Source organism: Natrix helvetica, assembly GCF_964273705.1.
Source record: "Natrix helvetica genome assembly, chromosome: 4".
In the NCBI taxonomy this organism is placed as follows: domain Eukaryota; kingdom Metazoa; phylum Chordata; class Lepidosauria; order Squamata; family Natricidae; genus Natrix; species Natrix helvetica.
The window spans coordinates 101,513,923-101,526,809 of NC_138550.1; the positions used below are offsets into that span (position 1 = coordinate 101,513,923).

General features: G+C 39.0%; 1 protein-coding gene across 1 annotated transcript in view; it reads right to left on the bottom strand.

Moving 5' to 3' along the window:
* Positions 1-12,887, bottom strand: part of JARID2 (jumonji and AT-rich interaction domain containing 2) — a 263,679-nt gene that overhangs the window by 32,548 nt on the left and 218,244 nt on the right. The window contains exon 7 of the mRNA XM_081952279.1: positions 4,434-5,475. Within this exon, the coding sequence (XP_081808405.1) occupies positions 4,434-5,475 (1,042 nt within the window). The remainder of the gene's footprint in view (positions 1-4,433; positions 5,476-12,887) is intronic.

A 12,887-nucleotide genomic window follows, 5' to 3' on the forward strand; every position in this document is an offset into this window, starting at 1 on the left:
ACATGATTTGTCTGGAATATGTATGAACCAGGAAGGCTGAAGGCTGCTGAATAAGCCAAAGTCATGAGCAAATAATAATTTCTGATAATTGTTTATTAAGAAGAGCAAGCCAGAATTCTTGGTTCATGCATAATTCTAAAAAAAAGCCAGCTTTCAAATTGATTTGTTTAATCAAAAGAACTATAAGCAAGAGGGACTGAACAAGATGCATTCTTACATTATTCATTACTAGTAATTCTATCTCATATGACATTTTAATAGGGACTATCCAACATGATACCCACATGTCGATAACAGATAATGTATACATGAAAAAACAACAGCCAGATGGGAATTTTTGACAAAATATTAACAATTCCTGTTAAAGTTAAGAACATATATTGAGAATTAATGCAAACAAAATTTACAGGATTAGTTCTGAAAATATTCAAGATTTTTAAGACACTACTTTCAATAGTGTCTGAATAAAAAAGTCATTTGAATTCAAAGAAGCAAGGTTATTAATATAAAAACCTGTTCTTTAGCCATTTCAACTGGAGCTCAAAAATATTCTGCATTAAGATAGATATTACAGTGTCTGTTTTCATATTAGCCTATTCATTTTCTCAAAGCATATTGCCTTGACACCTTTTTCCTTTGGCAATTATTTAACATTCACATTTCTTTTAATAGAACTAACATTTTGGCTAATAATTTTAATGAAACAGGACTTTTTCAAAAAACTGATTAACTCACAGGGAAAATCTGTATTGCAGTCTAATCATTAGCCTTAGTGAGAACAATATACCTTTTTGTCTTCAGGCCAAAGAAGATAGAGAAGCATTTGGATACTTGCATCCTTTTATAATACATATGTTATATGCAAATAACAAAGAATTAAATTTTATTCCAAGTATAACTTTTTTAAAAAACAAATCAGTCTGTAGAAGAAAAGAACTAAGACAATTCAGATATAACTGGATTCAGATTTAATGCCAAGCAGCAGTTTACCAGTCTGATTCTTAGGAACACATGTTCCCAGCAATGCTATAATCATACAATACAGTGGTACTCGTGCTCAATTGGTTCTAAGAGGCATAATGAATACTAAAAAGTATGAGTAGCAAACAAACCATGTGATTACCACTTGACCCTTTGTTTTGGCTCGGAAAAGCTTCCTAATCTGTCCGTGTTAGTAACCTTCCCAGCAGGGCCAACTTCCCATCTATCCTCTGCACTGTCCCCCACTTCCTTTTGCAGTGAGCTTCTCAACATGGCCGACTTCCTGCCTTGTCCTTTGCAGCTGTCCCCCACTTCCTTTTGCAGCATGTTGAGTATCAAACAAAGATGAGTACCAGTCCAACATTTTGACACTGAAATGCATCAGGCACCAAATTTAATGAGTTTTGAAGCAGTCAAGTACTGAGCTACCACTGTATCAGAAATGACTAGCAGTTCCTTTGTTAGACTTTGATATTTCCTGAAGTGCTAGTCTTCTTCTTTGCCTTAAGGTGATGGTACTTATATTGTCTGACAAACTGCTCCTTTTCTTGGTCTCAAATAATGTCATTGATCCCACAAAATTCCCAATCCTGCTCTTTGAAACAAAAGTCTTGGCAGACCCACAACTGGATCCTCAACTCACAAACAAGCGATTACAAATTGCTCCATCACCCCCAGGATATGCACAAATTTCCCCAGTTTAAGAACCCTAGCCTTAGAGGACCTGTGGGCCCGTCTCAGTTTTACACATCTGCTTTCCTTCTCTAGCAAGGCTGCAAAACGAAGGCTTCTGTTGCAGTTGAAGTTTCCATTCAATTGACTGTAGCAAGTAACTCTGTATCATGGTTCAGGGACGTCATCCAACATTATGTTATTGTCTGATACATGAGGAAACAAGCCAGTGTCTAATTTGGATTGTTTTGACTTATTTTAACAACTACTAGCAAATAAATCACAAAGTGTGGTAACATACACCGAATTTAGGATGGAATCAACCATTTCTATCTTCCTTTCCATAGCTTTACCCAAAGAGAATGGGGATGTACAAGAATCCAAGGTTCATGCCAGCTCATTGTAATCATGCTAAACTGAAAGAGCTGGAGAAGGGAATGAGCTGGCCGTAGGACCCATGTGTTCTGGCTTCCTGATCCACTCCTTTCTAGATTCTTCTTATTCCTTTTTAGATTCTGTTTACAGAAACAAACAGGGAAGTTGGCAGGCTTCCCTGTCTCCAACCAGTGGTCTCCACATCAGTCATTTGATTTTTTAACTGGCCATGTCCATTACAGTAGCCAGTTGGCAATTGGACAAGCCTTCCTGTGACACATCTCAAAATTTTCAATAGCTCAAAACTGTGGCCTTCTCCAGATTCAAAGTTCCTCTGAACGAAGTCAGTAATGCTAAGTACACACATGAGCAGGTTTAACAGAAGCCCAATGAATTCTATTAACTGAACACTTAAAATGGTATCTATCGGTTGGCACTTAATAAATCACAGTATTGATTATACTTACAAACAGCACATCTCTCAAAAAATATTGTCTTTTAAAAATATACTGTGAGATTATAAAAAAGCTGCTTTAATTATACTTAATTAAAAAGCTCCTAATTACAATTTATTACCAGTACAACCTTCCATTAATTTAAAAATCTATTTCATATTCCCTGGGGGAAAAAGCCTGTGTTCCATATTTTCTTTTGTATTCCCAAAATCAACAGATTCTTAAAAATAAAGTAGCAAATTGGATGAAATCCTGAAACTAGCTCACGCAAAGTACACTTCGGTCAACCTATCTAATTGTTTAAAGCTTACAGGTAGTCCTTGATTTATGACCATTCATTCAGCAACCATTTGAAGTTATGATGGTGCTAGAAAAAATGGACTTGCGACTGCTCCTCAAAGTTATGGCTGTTGTAGCGTTCCTGTGGTCACGTGATCACTTCAACTCCTCCCACTCACCTATCTTTCTCTCATCTCTGTCCTTCCACATGCCCTCCACTCCACCATATGCCTTGCTGCCCCCACTGCCCGCACTGACCTTTGCCATCTTCCTCCTGCTGCTGCCCCAAGATCCAAAAGCTAGGCGAGGAGGCAGCTCTGAGATGCACATAGTAAACACAACAGGGCAGCGAAGCCTCATCTGCTGAAGGAAACTTCTCAGGCTTTGTTGCGAAAGAGGCAGAGGGACAGCAAGGTGTGGCACACTGCCCCTCTCCCTTGTTAGGCGAGGGAGTAGAGCCGGCATTGGCTCCCTGGATGAAGATGGAGGCTGTATGGCAGGTGCTGTTTGGGGTAGCGGCAGAATTGGAGGAACGTGGGGTACCCAGAGGGGCAGCATGCATCCTGCAGCTCGTGTTGGAAGCATTCCTGGAAAACCAGCTTGTGAGCTTCAGCAAGGGGTAGAGTAAAGCCCGGCACAGGCAGCCTGCTTTCTGCTCAGCCCAGTCTTCTTCCTGCAAAGCTTTATGAAGGGCCATCAGCATTCAATATGCTGAAAATCACAGACTGGTTCTTTAGGTGTACTTCCAGTATGCACCCTTCCTCTTCACACTGCTGGTCATTCTTCCACCCTGCTTCCTTCCAGTTGAACCTGGCAAGTACCCTTAAGCAGACGCGGCTCTGCCAACCCCGCCACACTCACTGCGCACATCTCAGGGCTGTGAGGTCATGTGAGGTTTCACCAAAACACTGAAATTCCAGCCCCAATTGCCACTGTAAATCAAGGACTACTTGTAATCTTTTTTAGGAGCTCAAAAACATTAATTCTTAAATTCTTAGAAATAAAAGATAAAATACTTTTTAAATAATACAAAGCATTTTCAAAGGAATTATTGTTCCCACAAAATTCTACTTTTGGTTATCATATGTCTCAGAAGCAAACAAAGTGCAGATTGTTTTCCTTTTCATTACTTATTGCAAAAGGCAAATAAAACCACATTTTGCAACACGGAAGTAGGTAACTACTTATCATCAAAAATTGTCCAATGCCTAGGAAGTGTTGAAAATAATCATTTCAATCTCTCAAATATCCAATTAGAAATCTATTTAAGAAATGACCAGAATAAATTAGAAAGAACTTCATTTTAAAATGAACATAATTTTTCATGAGGAGAAAAGAAAAGTTAAATATGGGGGTGGGGGGAGTAATTGTATGCTCTTGATCCATATAGCTTCTCTGGGAACCCCCTAAAACCCAAATGTAGAGTAGATGAGGGCTATCTGATTTCATACGTGTCTGATCACTATCTCTTCTCAAGTCATAAGATACTTTTGAAATCTGAGTATGTTTGCTCTGAAGAGAACTGCTCTGTATGGAATGGCACGGAACTCTATGGCTCACCCTCTACCGCTGCTTTGCGTTTGCCAAGGATTAATCTGAGCACAAATCAGTGCTCAAAATGGTTGCCTGCTACAAGGAGCAACAAAAAGCCCGTGCGAATAAGGGACTCACCTATGAGTGGAAGCTCTTCCATAGTAATGCCCTGAGATTTGAGGTGCTTCTTGATACAGGCCAGACGCTGCACATTGGGCCCCCAGCGCCTGCTGAGTTTGTGAATGTGCTGGATCTGGGTCACAAACCGCATCTCTTCATTCAGCTTGCACTCAGGCCTCCAGTCAGGCGGAGGGATCACCCGGCACATCCCATACTTCTCAACCTGAGCACGGACTGACTCAATGTATATCAATGGGTCATGGAACTCCTTGGGGGAAGGCCTGAGAACAGGAATCTCTTCCATCGTGGCCCACCCAGGCTTGATGCTACCTTTCTCGTGCTTCCCTGTTGAGTCGTGTGGCTTGTGCAAGGACTCTGTTTGAGAGGTAGAATAATGTTCACAGGAGGCATTTTCTGTTTTGCTATGTGCTTGTTTCCCTGGCGTGTTCTTCCCAGCAGCAGCAGCAGCAGCTCTTTTCGGCCTATTCCTTTCCAGACTTTTCTGTGGCACTTCCTGACTTCCAGGCTTTTTCACATGGCCATTCAGCAAAGGTCTTTCCACAGATGGTGCTTTTTTGCTTGGGGTTTCGGTCACGTTGGTGGCTCCCTTCACTTTCTTGACAGGTGACTGTATTTTGTCTATATGGTTTGCTTCCTCCAGCCTCCTTTTTGAGTTGCGCAGCCCTTCCCTCAACTGCCTCCCTACCTCCTTAGTGCATGTCTTTTGGTTCAACTTGCCATTGACCTTGACACCATTAATAGCTGTGTTGTTAGGCTTGGCCACTCCAAGGGATAGCACCTGTTTACGGGTTTTTGCATTGCTACTTTCCATTTTCCCTGAGATTGTATGGTTGACAGGTGTACTGAGTTTGTGGTGATTTAGTTTGGTTTCCTTGACCAGTTCTTTCTTGGCTTTGGTGTATGTGACAGTTCCCTTAGTCACTGTTGCAGTGTACTTCACAGTTTTGGACGGTGAAGGTCTGACGTCTCTTATCTTTTTGGCACTGGCTGTATTTGCACTCAGAGTTGACATTCGAGTGATACCATTGACCTTTGAAACCTGGAGATGCCAGGAATATCAGAAAGCAGGAAGGAAAGAGAAAAAAGAAAAACCAATGAATACTAAATAAGTCAGTGAATAGACAATAAACCTTAAAGGCTTCACCTCTCTTACAAGCCCCTTGGAAAAAACCCCTCCCCCATACACACAGTTACAACAAATGGCTCTAGATATTATTGTTATATCCTAGACTAAGAGCAGTATCAGGTGCTTTTAAAAATAAATTTAGGAATGAAACTATAGAAGAAAACAGCATGAACTGTGCATATCTTCACACCTCTAACGCTCCCCAGTGAATGAGATAGTGCTTCTGTTTCTTAGCACTGCTTGATAGTGGGACTATGCAAAGATTTTGTATCATGGTTTGGTTCTAGAATGGATCCAATGTTGTTTGGATCTTGGGAATATATAATATGTGCTGCCATGTTTCCTTTTGCCTTACCCTAACCCTATTGTTATAAAACACTTTATGTGTATGGAGAAGCATCTAAAGTTCCAAAACAATATAATACTTAGGGCAAGTCTAAATTAGTGATAATAATAATAAATACAATTAGTGATAATAATAAATATAATAATAACATTAAGACGACAAGGCAGCAGAATGAATAACAACTAGGATGAAGTAAACTCTTAATTTTTTTCAAGTCTAAAAATAATCTATAGTCTATTTTGGATTTGCCTAAGATCACTCACATAAATCCAACCATCAGAGATGCATGTTATCTCTCTCCAGTCAATACTTGTTTTCTAATATTTATGTACTGTATCTACCATCTGTCACCTATGAGACAAATAGGTCTGATTGTTTGACTAGGAATTAGGAACCAACTAGCTAATGCCAACTTTAAAGGAAAATATCTCATACCCATCTTCTATCATAATTTAAAAGCAATCACAAAATAGTAAGCATTCATAACTAGGATACAATATTTAGTATTGCAAGGAAATAATATCTAATATGCATCCAAGAGATTAGTCTGGCTCTGAATGATCCAGCTTGGACAAGGATCTCAGGATCTCATGTTAAAATTATATAATAAACATTTGATCAATAGTTATGATAAGTGCTATTGTTATTATTTTATATTGCTCAACAAATTTGATATCAAAGCAGTTTTACTTTGTATTAATAATAATTTGGAATAGCAATTATGATATTACAATAGTTAGCCAGATGTTCCAGTGAGATCACTGGGAATCAGTTGAGATTAATTTTTCTTAAAATTTTCACACTATTTAATTGAATTTCTCCAGTATTTGGTCTAGCTTTGCTAAGGTAAGTTCTAGAACTGAGGATATGAAGAACATTGCAAAATTACTTTATTTAACTATTGAAGCCAAGTAAATATGAACAGGATGCTGAAGATATTTAGAGAGAGCAAACAGAATGACGCAATAAGCTTTGACCAATAGGACCATATTAGACTAAGGGTGAAAGTATTAAAAATGTTGGTACAAGAAACCATAAAACTGAAGCAATTTCCTCCAAAAGCCGTCCTTCTTATTCATACGATTATATAGATATAGAAGCAGCTAGCCCTCTCCTGCATTTTTGCTTCAGTAACTAAGAAAATGTTTTTATTTTGTCTGCTCAAAAAAAAAAAAGGAAAGAAAAAAATATAATAAAACCTTGAAGAAAGGTACATGAAATTACCTTATTTTCCCTGTGTGAAAGTAAGCGAGGTTAGTGTAGAAAACTGCAATTCTGTACATATATCAAATTACTAAAACAAAAAAAATTGTGTGCTGTTTTACACTATATAAAATAAATGAGAAGATCAGCACAGACTGCACTCAGTAGACTACTGGATTAGATTACTTTGTTTGTTTCTTCCAACTATATATAAATTTGATGCATCAACACAAATACAATGAACATTCAGGTGGAAATAATTTTGCTGAAATAAGAATATGCATCTTTAAAAGGACAGTGCCTTAATTAAATATGTGTATTAATAGGATTAGTAAGAGTGACTTGATTAGAAGTCAGAATAGAGGTAGAAGTAAGAATTAGAAGGAATTTCAGCATTTATAATATCTATATAAATTGAATATAAGTAATAATGGAAAGATAAGAGATTGAAAGATGGTATTACTATGCATGTTTAAGAAGATTATTGATATTAGAATAGAACATGGAAACATTGAATAACTAAAACAATCAAGTATGTTACTATTAGGATTATACAAGTTTGATTAATGTATCAATTGACTGTTGTTATTTGTATTAATATGTGTTATACCCAGAGGCCACACTGTTTATGTATTGATGTTGTTTTATGTTTAAAAATAAAAATCCAACAAAACATAAAAAAGAAAGACGCTCATAACTTATTCAACTCTTTCAAATTACACGTTCTTGAACACACAAACATATCCAATGCCAATATTGATCTGACTCCTTAGATTTGAAACCTTATAAGCATTACCATTCCTCAGAATTTAGTAAATAAAAAGCACAAATTTTAAAAACCCCAGTGAAATCTAATCGTTTCAACTCTTTTCTAGTTCTCTCCAGAAATACTAGGTCTTCGGTGAGTGCATTTTTGCTCATGAACAAGTTTTTTATTCTTCCATTTCCCAAGTAGGCTGCAGGAATAGGGAACGTAAATAATTCAGAATGCAGCCAGGTAAAGGACTTCTACTCTTGAAAAAAAAAATTCCCTTTGACTGTCCATACTTCAAGAGGAATAATACTATTTTTCTGCCACTGCAGTTTTTGCTTATACAATGAAGCAACAAAGCTGAGTGAATAGTACTGCCTCTTCAGTTGTCCTACTTAATGGATGCCATACATATTTTTTCTTAATACAGTATTTTGAAGTAAGTTTTCCTTATCACCAATTTAGCATCTTATTTTTTTCTGAGGAACATGTATATAATTTTTTTTGAAGAACATTTCACAAGGAAAGGGAAAGTTGCGGCCTTATTTGTAATACAATTATAAAAAAGTAAGTCCCTATTATTTTCCTACACTGGAAACCTAGCTAGAAAAATGCAGAACTTCTCCACATTTTCAACCAGGTTCACCTGGTGCGCCAACTGCGTCCCCTATTGGACCGGAATGCCCTTTGCACAGTCACCCATGCGCTTGTGACATCCTGGCTAGACTACTGCAACGCTCTCTACATGGGGCTCCCCTTGAGATGCACCCGAAGACTGCAGTTGGTTCAGAATGCGGCCGCGCGGGCAGTTTCGGGAGTCGCTAGATACTCCCATGTAACACCTCTCCTGCGCGGGCTGCACTGGCTGCCTGTGGCTTTTCGGGTGCGTTTCAAGGTGTTGATTATCATCTTCAAAGCACTCCATGGCATAGGACCTAGTTATTTGCGGGATCATATCCTGCCCCACACATCCCTTTGGCCGATTCGCTCACACAGAGAGGGACTCCTCCGGGTGCCGTCCACTAGGCTGTGCCAGCGGGCGACGCCCAGGGGAAGGGCCTTCTCTGTGATGGGCCCGACCCTCTGGAATGACCTTCCCCCTGACATTAGAACGACCACGGACCTCCGCTCCTTCCGCCAGAAGCTCAAAACCCACCTATTTCAGCTAACCGGCCTGGCCTAATTCAAGCTTTCCCACCTCAGTTTGTATTTTTAAATTTTACGGTTTGGTTTTAAGGTTAGGTTTTAATTTTTATAAACTTGTACAGGGGTCTGTTTAATCCGATTTTAATTATATTTATTATTGATTGTATGGTTTTTAATTTTGTACCTGTACACCGCCCCGAGTCCCTTCGGGGAGAGGGGGCGGTCTAGAAATCTAATAAACTAAACTAAACTAACCCTCATTCCCTTTTCACCCATTTGAAAGGTCCCTTTGAGCCACTGTTTTCGAAGGAAATTTCTTTTTAAAAGGATAAGAGTAGCAGTGGTTAACACTAATGAACTGTATTTCAGTTTTGCTTTCCTTTCTCTTTAATAAGAGAATAAAACCAGATTACAAATGGATCACAATGCCACATTGAGTTTTTATAAAAGTTCTGCGAATGAGACAGGATGATTGTTTGATAAAAATCTTTTGAAGAAACTTGCTCACATACAAAACCTTTAATAAATGCTGACAAAAATATTTAACAAGTTCAGATGGCTAAGCTTTTGTGAAGAATATTTATGCACAGCAGGGTTACAACATTAAATAGAGAGGTAAGACATTAAAAAATAAGTCTGGGGAAAAAGGGACAATAGGGAATTAAATAGCGGCCAAGTTGAAGTACATTTGGCTTATGAAGAGAGAGCCTGCAGAGCAACATAGAGAATAAATGGCTATATCTGAGGAAAAGATTACGCGAGAGCAACATTAGTTAGAAATGGAAGTAGAAAGATCAAATTGGAGATAAGCATCTGAGAAGCAAAATGAAAGGAGCAGCATATGTGACTGAGGGGAAGGGAGAAGACAATTGTGGAGAAAGAAAATGAAGCATAAAACTAAAAGACTCAGCCAAGTGCAAAGAACAGTGAAATACAGATAGCTCAGGAAAGTGATTATTTTAGCAGGATGCTGAGGAACAGAATTGGTTCTTTAATAACAAACTAGCAAACAAACAAGCAAACAACTTTCTTTAGAAGTCTTTTATGAACTCAAGCCATGGCCATCTTTAAAAAGCTGTGTTTTCCAACACTTGGGGGCGATGGTAGTGGATGGGAAACCTTCCTCTCCATGCATGCAATCTCCTTAAATCATTGGGAAAATGCAATCTATAATAAAACTGCCAAGATAAAAATGCATGGTATTGTAGGGGAAATTTTAGAAATTGCAACTTACCATAACTAATTTGGTACACAAAAAGTACCTAAATAATACCTCCAGCAAGATCTTTCTGAGCCAGCTATGAAACTGCACGAGTGCATAGTCTTTTTTAAATTGCCCATACATATCTTAATCCCCAATTTGTTTCTAAACATATTTTTTTTAAATCCGAAGATAATACTAGATAGCTAAACACAAATCAGTCTTTTACTTTATAAGGTGCAAAATAACCAGTCTGAAAGCCTGTCTCCGGAAGATACTTCTGTAGATCAATAGAAAGAGCAACGGGTCTCATTCAGACACATTGCACGAGAGGTGGGTTGCAAATCCTGGCGCCACCGGTTCGCTTGTGCTCGTGCACAACGCTTCTGCGCATGCTGCCACCACTACTGGTTCGTCCAATCCGGGCCGAACCAGGAGCAACCCACCTCTGCACTGCACAAATCTTATTGTAGATTGCTTGACTATTAATATTAGTGTCAATAGAAGAGAATATTTAGAGCTAAAGGTTGAGCTGCAGAATCCTTGGTGCTCTCAAAGTTTGGTTGTTTTCTTGCAGGCATTTCATTATCCAACTAGGTAACATCATCAGGGCTGGCAGGGAATGGGGCTTGCTTTCTGTGGCTGGGCAAGTGTTGCCAGAGTTGGTGGAAGTGTTGTTTTTTGATAGATCAGAGGTGGGTTGCTAATCTTTTTACTACTGGTTCAGGTGCGCTCCCACGTACACGACACTTCTGCGCATGCACAGAAGCATCCAGGCTGGTGGGCAGAGCCTCCCGATGCCGCTACTACTGGTTCGGCTGATCTGGGCCAAACTGGCAGCAACCCACCTCTGTGATAGATCCTTACTTAGGCTGTTGTTTGTCTGAGTTGGTTATTTCTTGTTTGGGTACTATTTACTCTTGGTCTGGTATTAATCTGGGTGTTCATTCCTGTTTATTCCATACTTTCAGGTAAGTAAAATGAGGATCCAGATTGTTGGGGGGGCAATATGCTGACTCTGCAAACCACTTGGAGCACTATAAAGTGGTATATAACTTTCTGCTAATGCAGAAAGAATAGTTGTTGCTTGGTAGAGGTTTGCCTACAGTAAACGACAGCCTAATCAAGGAAGCACAAAGAGGAAAACAACACTTCCATCAACACTGATAGGGCAACCACTATATATAAATAGAGATTAAATCCCACTTTCTTCTAGCATTGATGATGTTACCTGGTTTGGTAGTGAAATATCTGCAAGAAAACAATCACGCTCAGAGAGGTTCAAGTACCCCACAGTATTTATATTAGGCTAAACCAAGAGCTTCAATCCAGAAAGAAAAACAAAATTTAAAAACACCCAACCTATCCAATTATAATAGATAGGTTCCAGATGTTATATCGTTTACAAATTTTGCATTTTACTCATAATTACCTTTAAATACTCTGCTGAAGAACAGGTATCAAAGGAAGAAAAAGCAATTGTGGTAGGCAGTTTCTTACCTTTCTACTGTTGACATGTCTCCCCCCATTAATCAAACACACACAACTTTTGTGAGACAGTCTAATAAAATGGCTGCAATGCCCGCTGCGCAGGATCACCATAGAGGTTCTAGAGTCACAGTTCCATCCCGAGGCAGTGCTTACACTGAGCACATGAGAAAGAAATTAATTGAATTGTAAAAAGTAACAGTGATCAATCATTAGATTTTATCACTTGTTACACCCACACCAGCCAATGAGTTAAAAATCACAACACATTCAAACATAAAACTGTGTTTTCTATTTTCCACAGTCATACTCGGATTCACATACATACATACATACCAGGGGTGGTATTCACTTACCCTATTTTTCAGAGTATAAGGTGCATCTTTCCCCCCCCCCAAAAAAGAGGGTGAAAATCTGGGTGCATCTTATACACCTAATACAGCATTTTTGGCCTCCCGAAACCCTGCCCTGTGCATCCAATTTTTCCCAAAAATGGACATGCAGAGGGTTTGGGAGGCCTGCAAAGTGCTCCTGGTAGGGCAAAAATGAATGAAAAATGGGCCCATTTTTCACAAAAATGGGGCTGTTTTTGCCTTCCCAAGTCCCCAGGAGCACTCTGCAGGCCTTCCAAACTCTCTGCACCCCCCCCTTTTTTTTTTGCAAAAAACAGGCTTGTTTTTGAAAAAAACGTGGTGTTTTTTGCTCGGTATTTGCCCTTCTCAACCTTTAGGAGCACTTTGCAGGCCTCTCAAGCTCTCTGCATGCCCCCTTTTCACAAAAAATGGGGTGTGAAGAGGGTTTGGGAGGCCTGCAGAGTGCTCTTGGGGGCAGGGGAGGGAAAAAAATTCTTTTTAAATTTATCTCTTTAAAATCTTGGTGCCTCTTATACTCCGGTGTGTCTTAAAGTCCGAAAAATACGGTACTTTCCCTATTGGTTCGCAAATGTGAGCACACTTAACAAGCACAGCAACACAAGTACAAAGCTGTAAACGTTAGGACTAAGTTTGAATGATTATGCTGGATTTCATAAACCACGAATGGGGCATGAAAAAGCCAAGGACTTCTCTTTGCCTTCCCACTGACCACCTAGCTTCATCTTTGGTTAGTATTTTCATTACATCTGAACCAAACAATTCCTGTTCAATAGCTCTTTAAAGCAGTTAACAAATTAATTGGTTATCCAACAAATC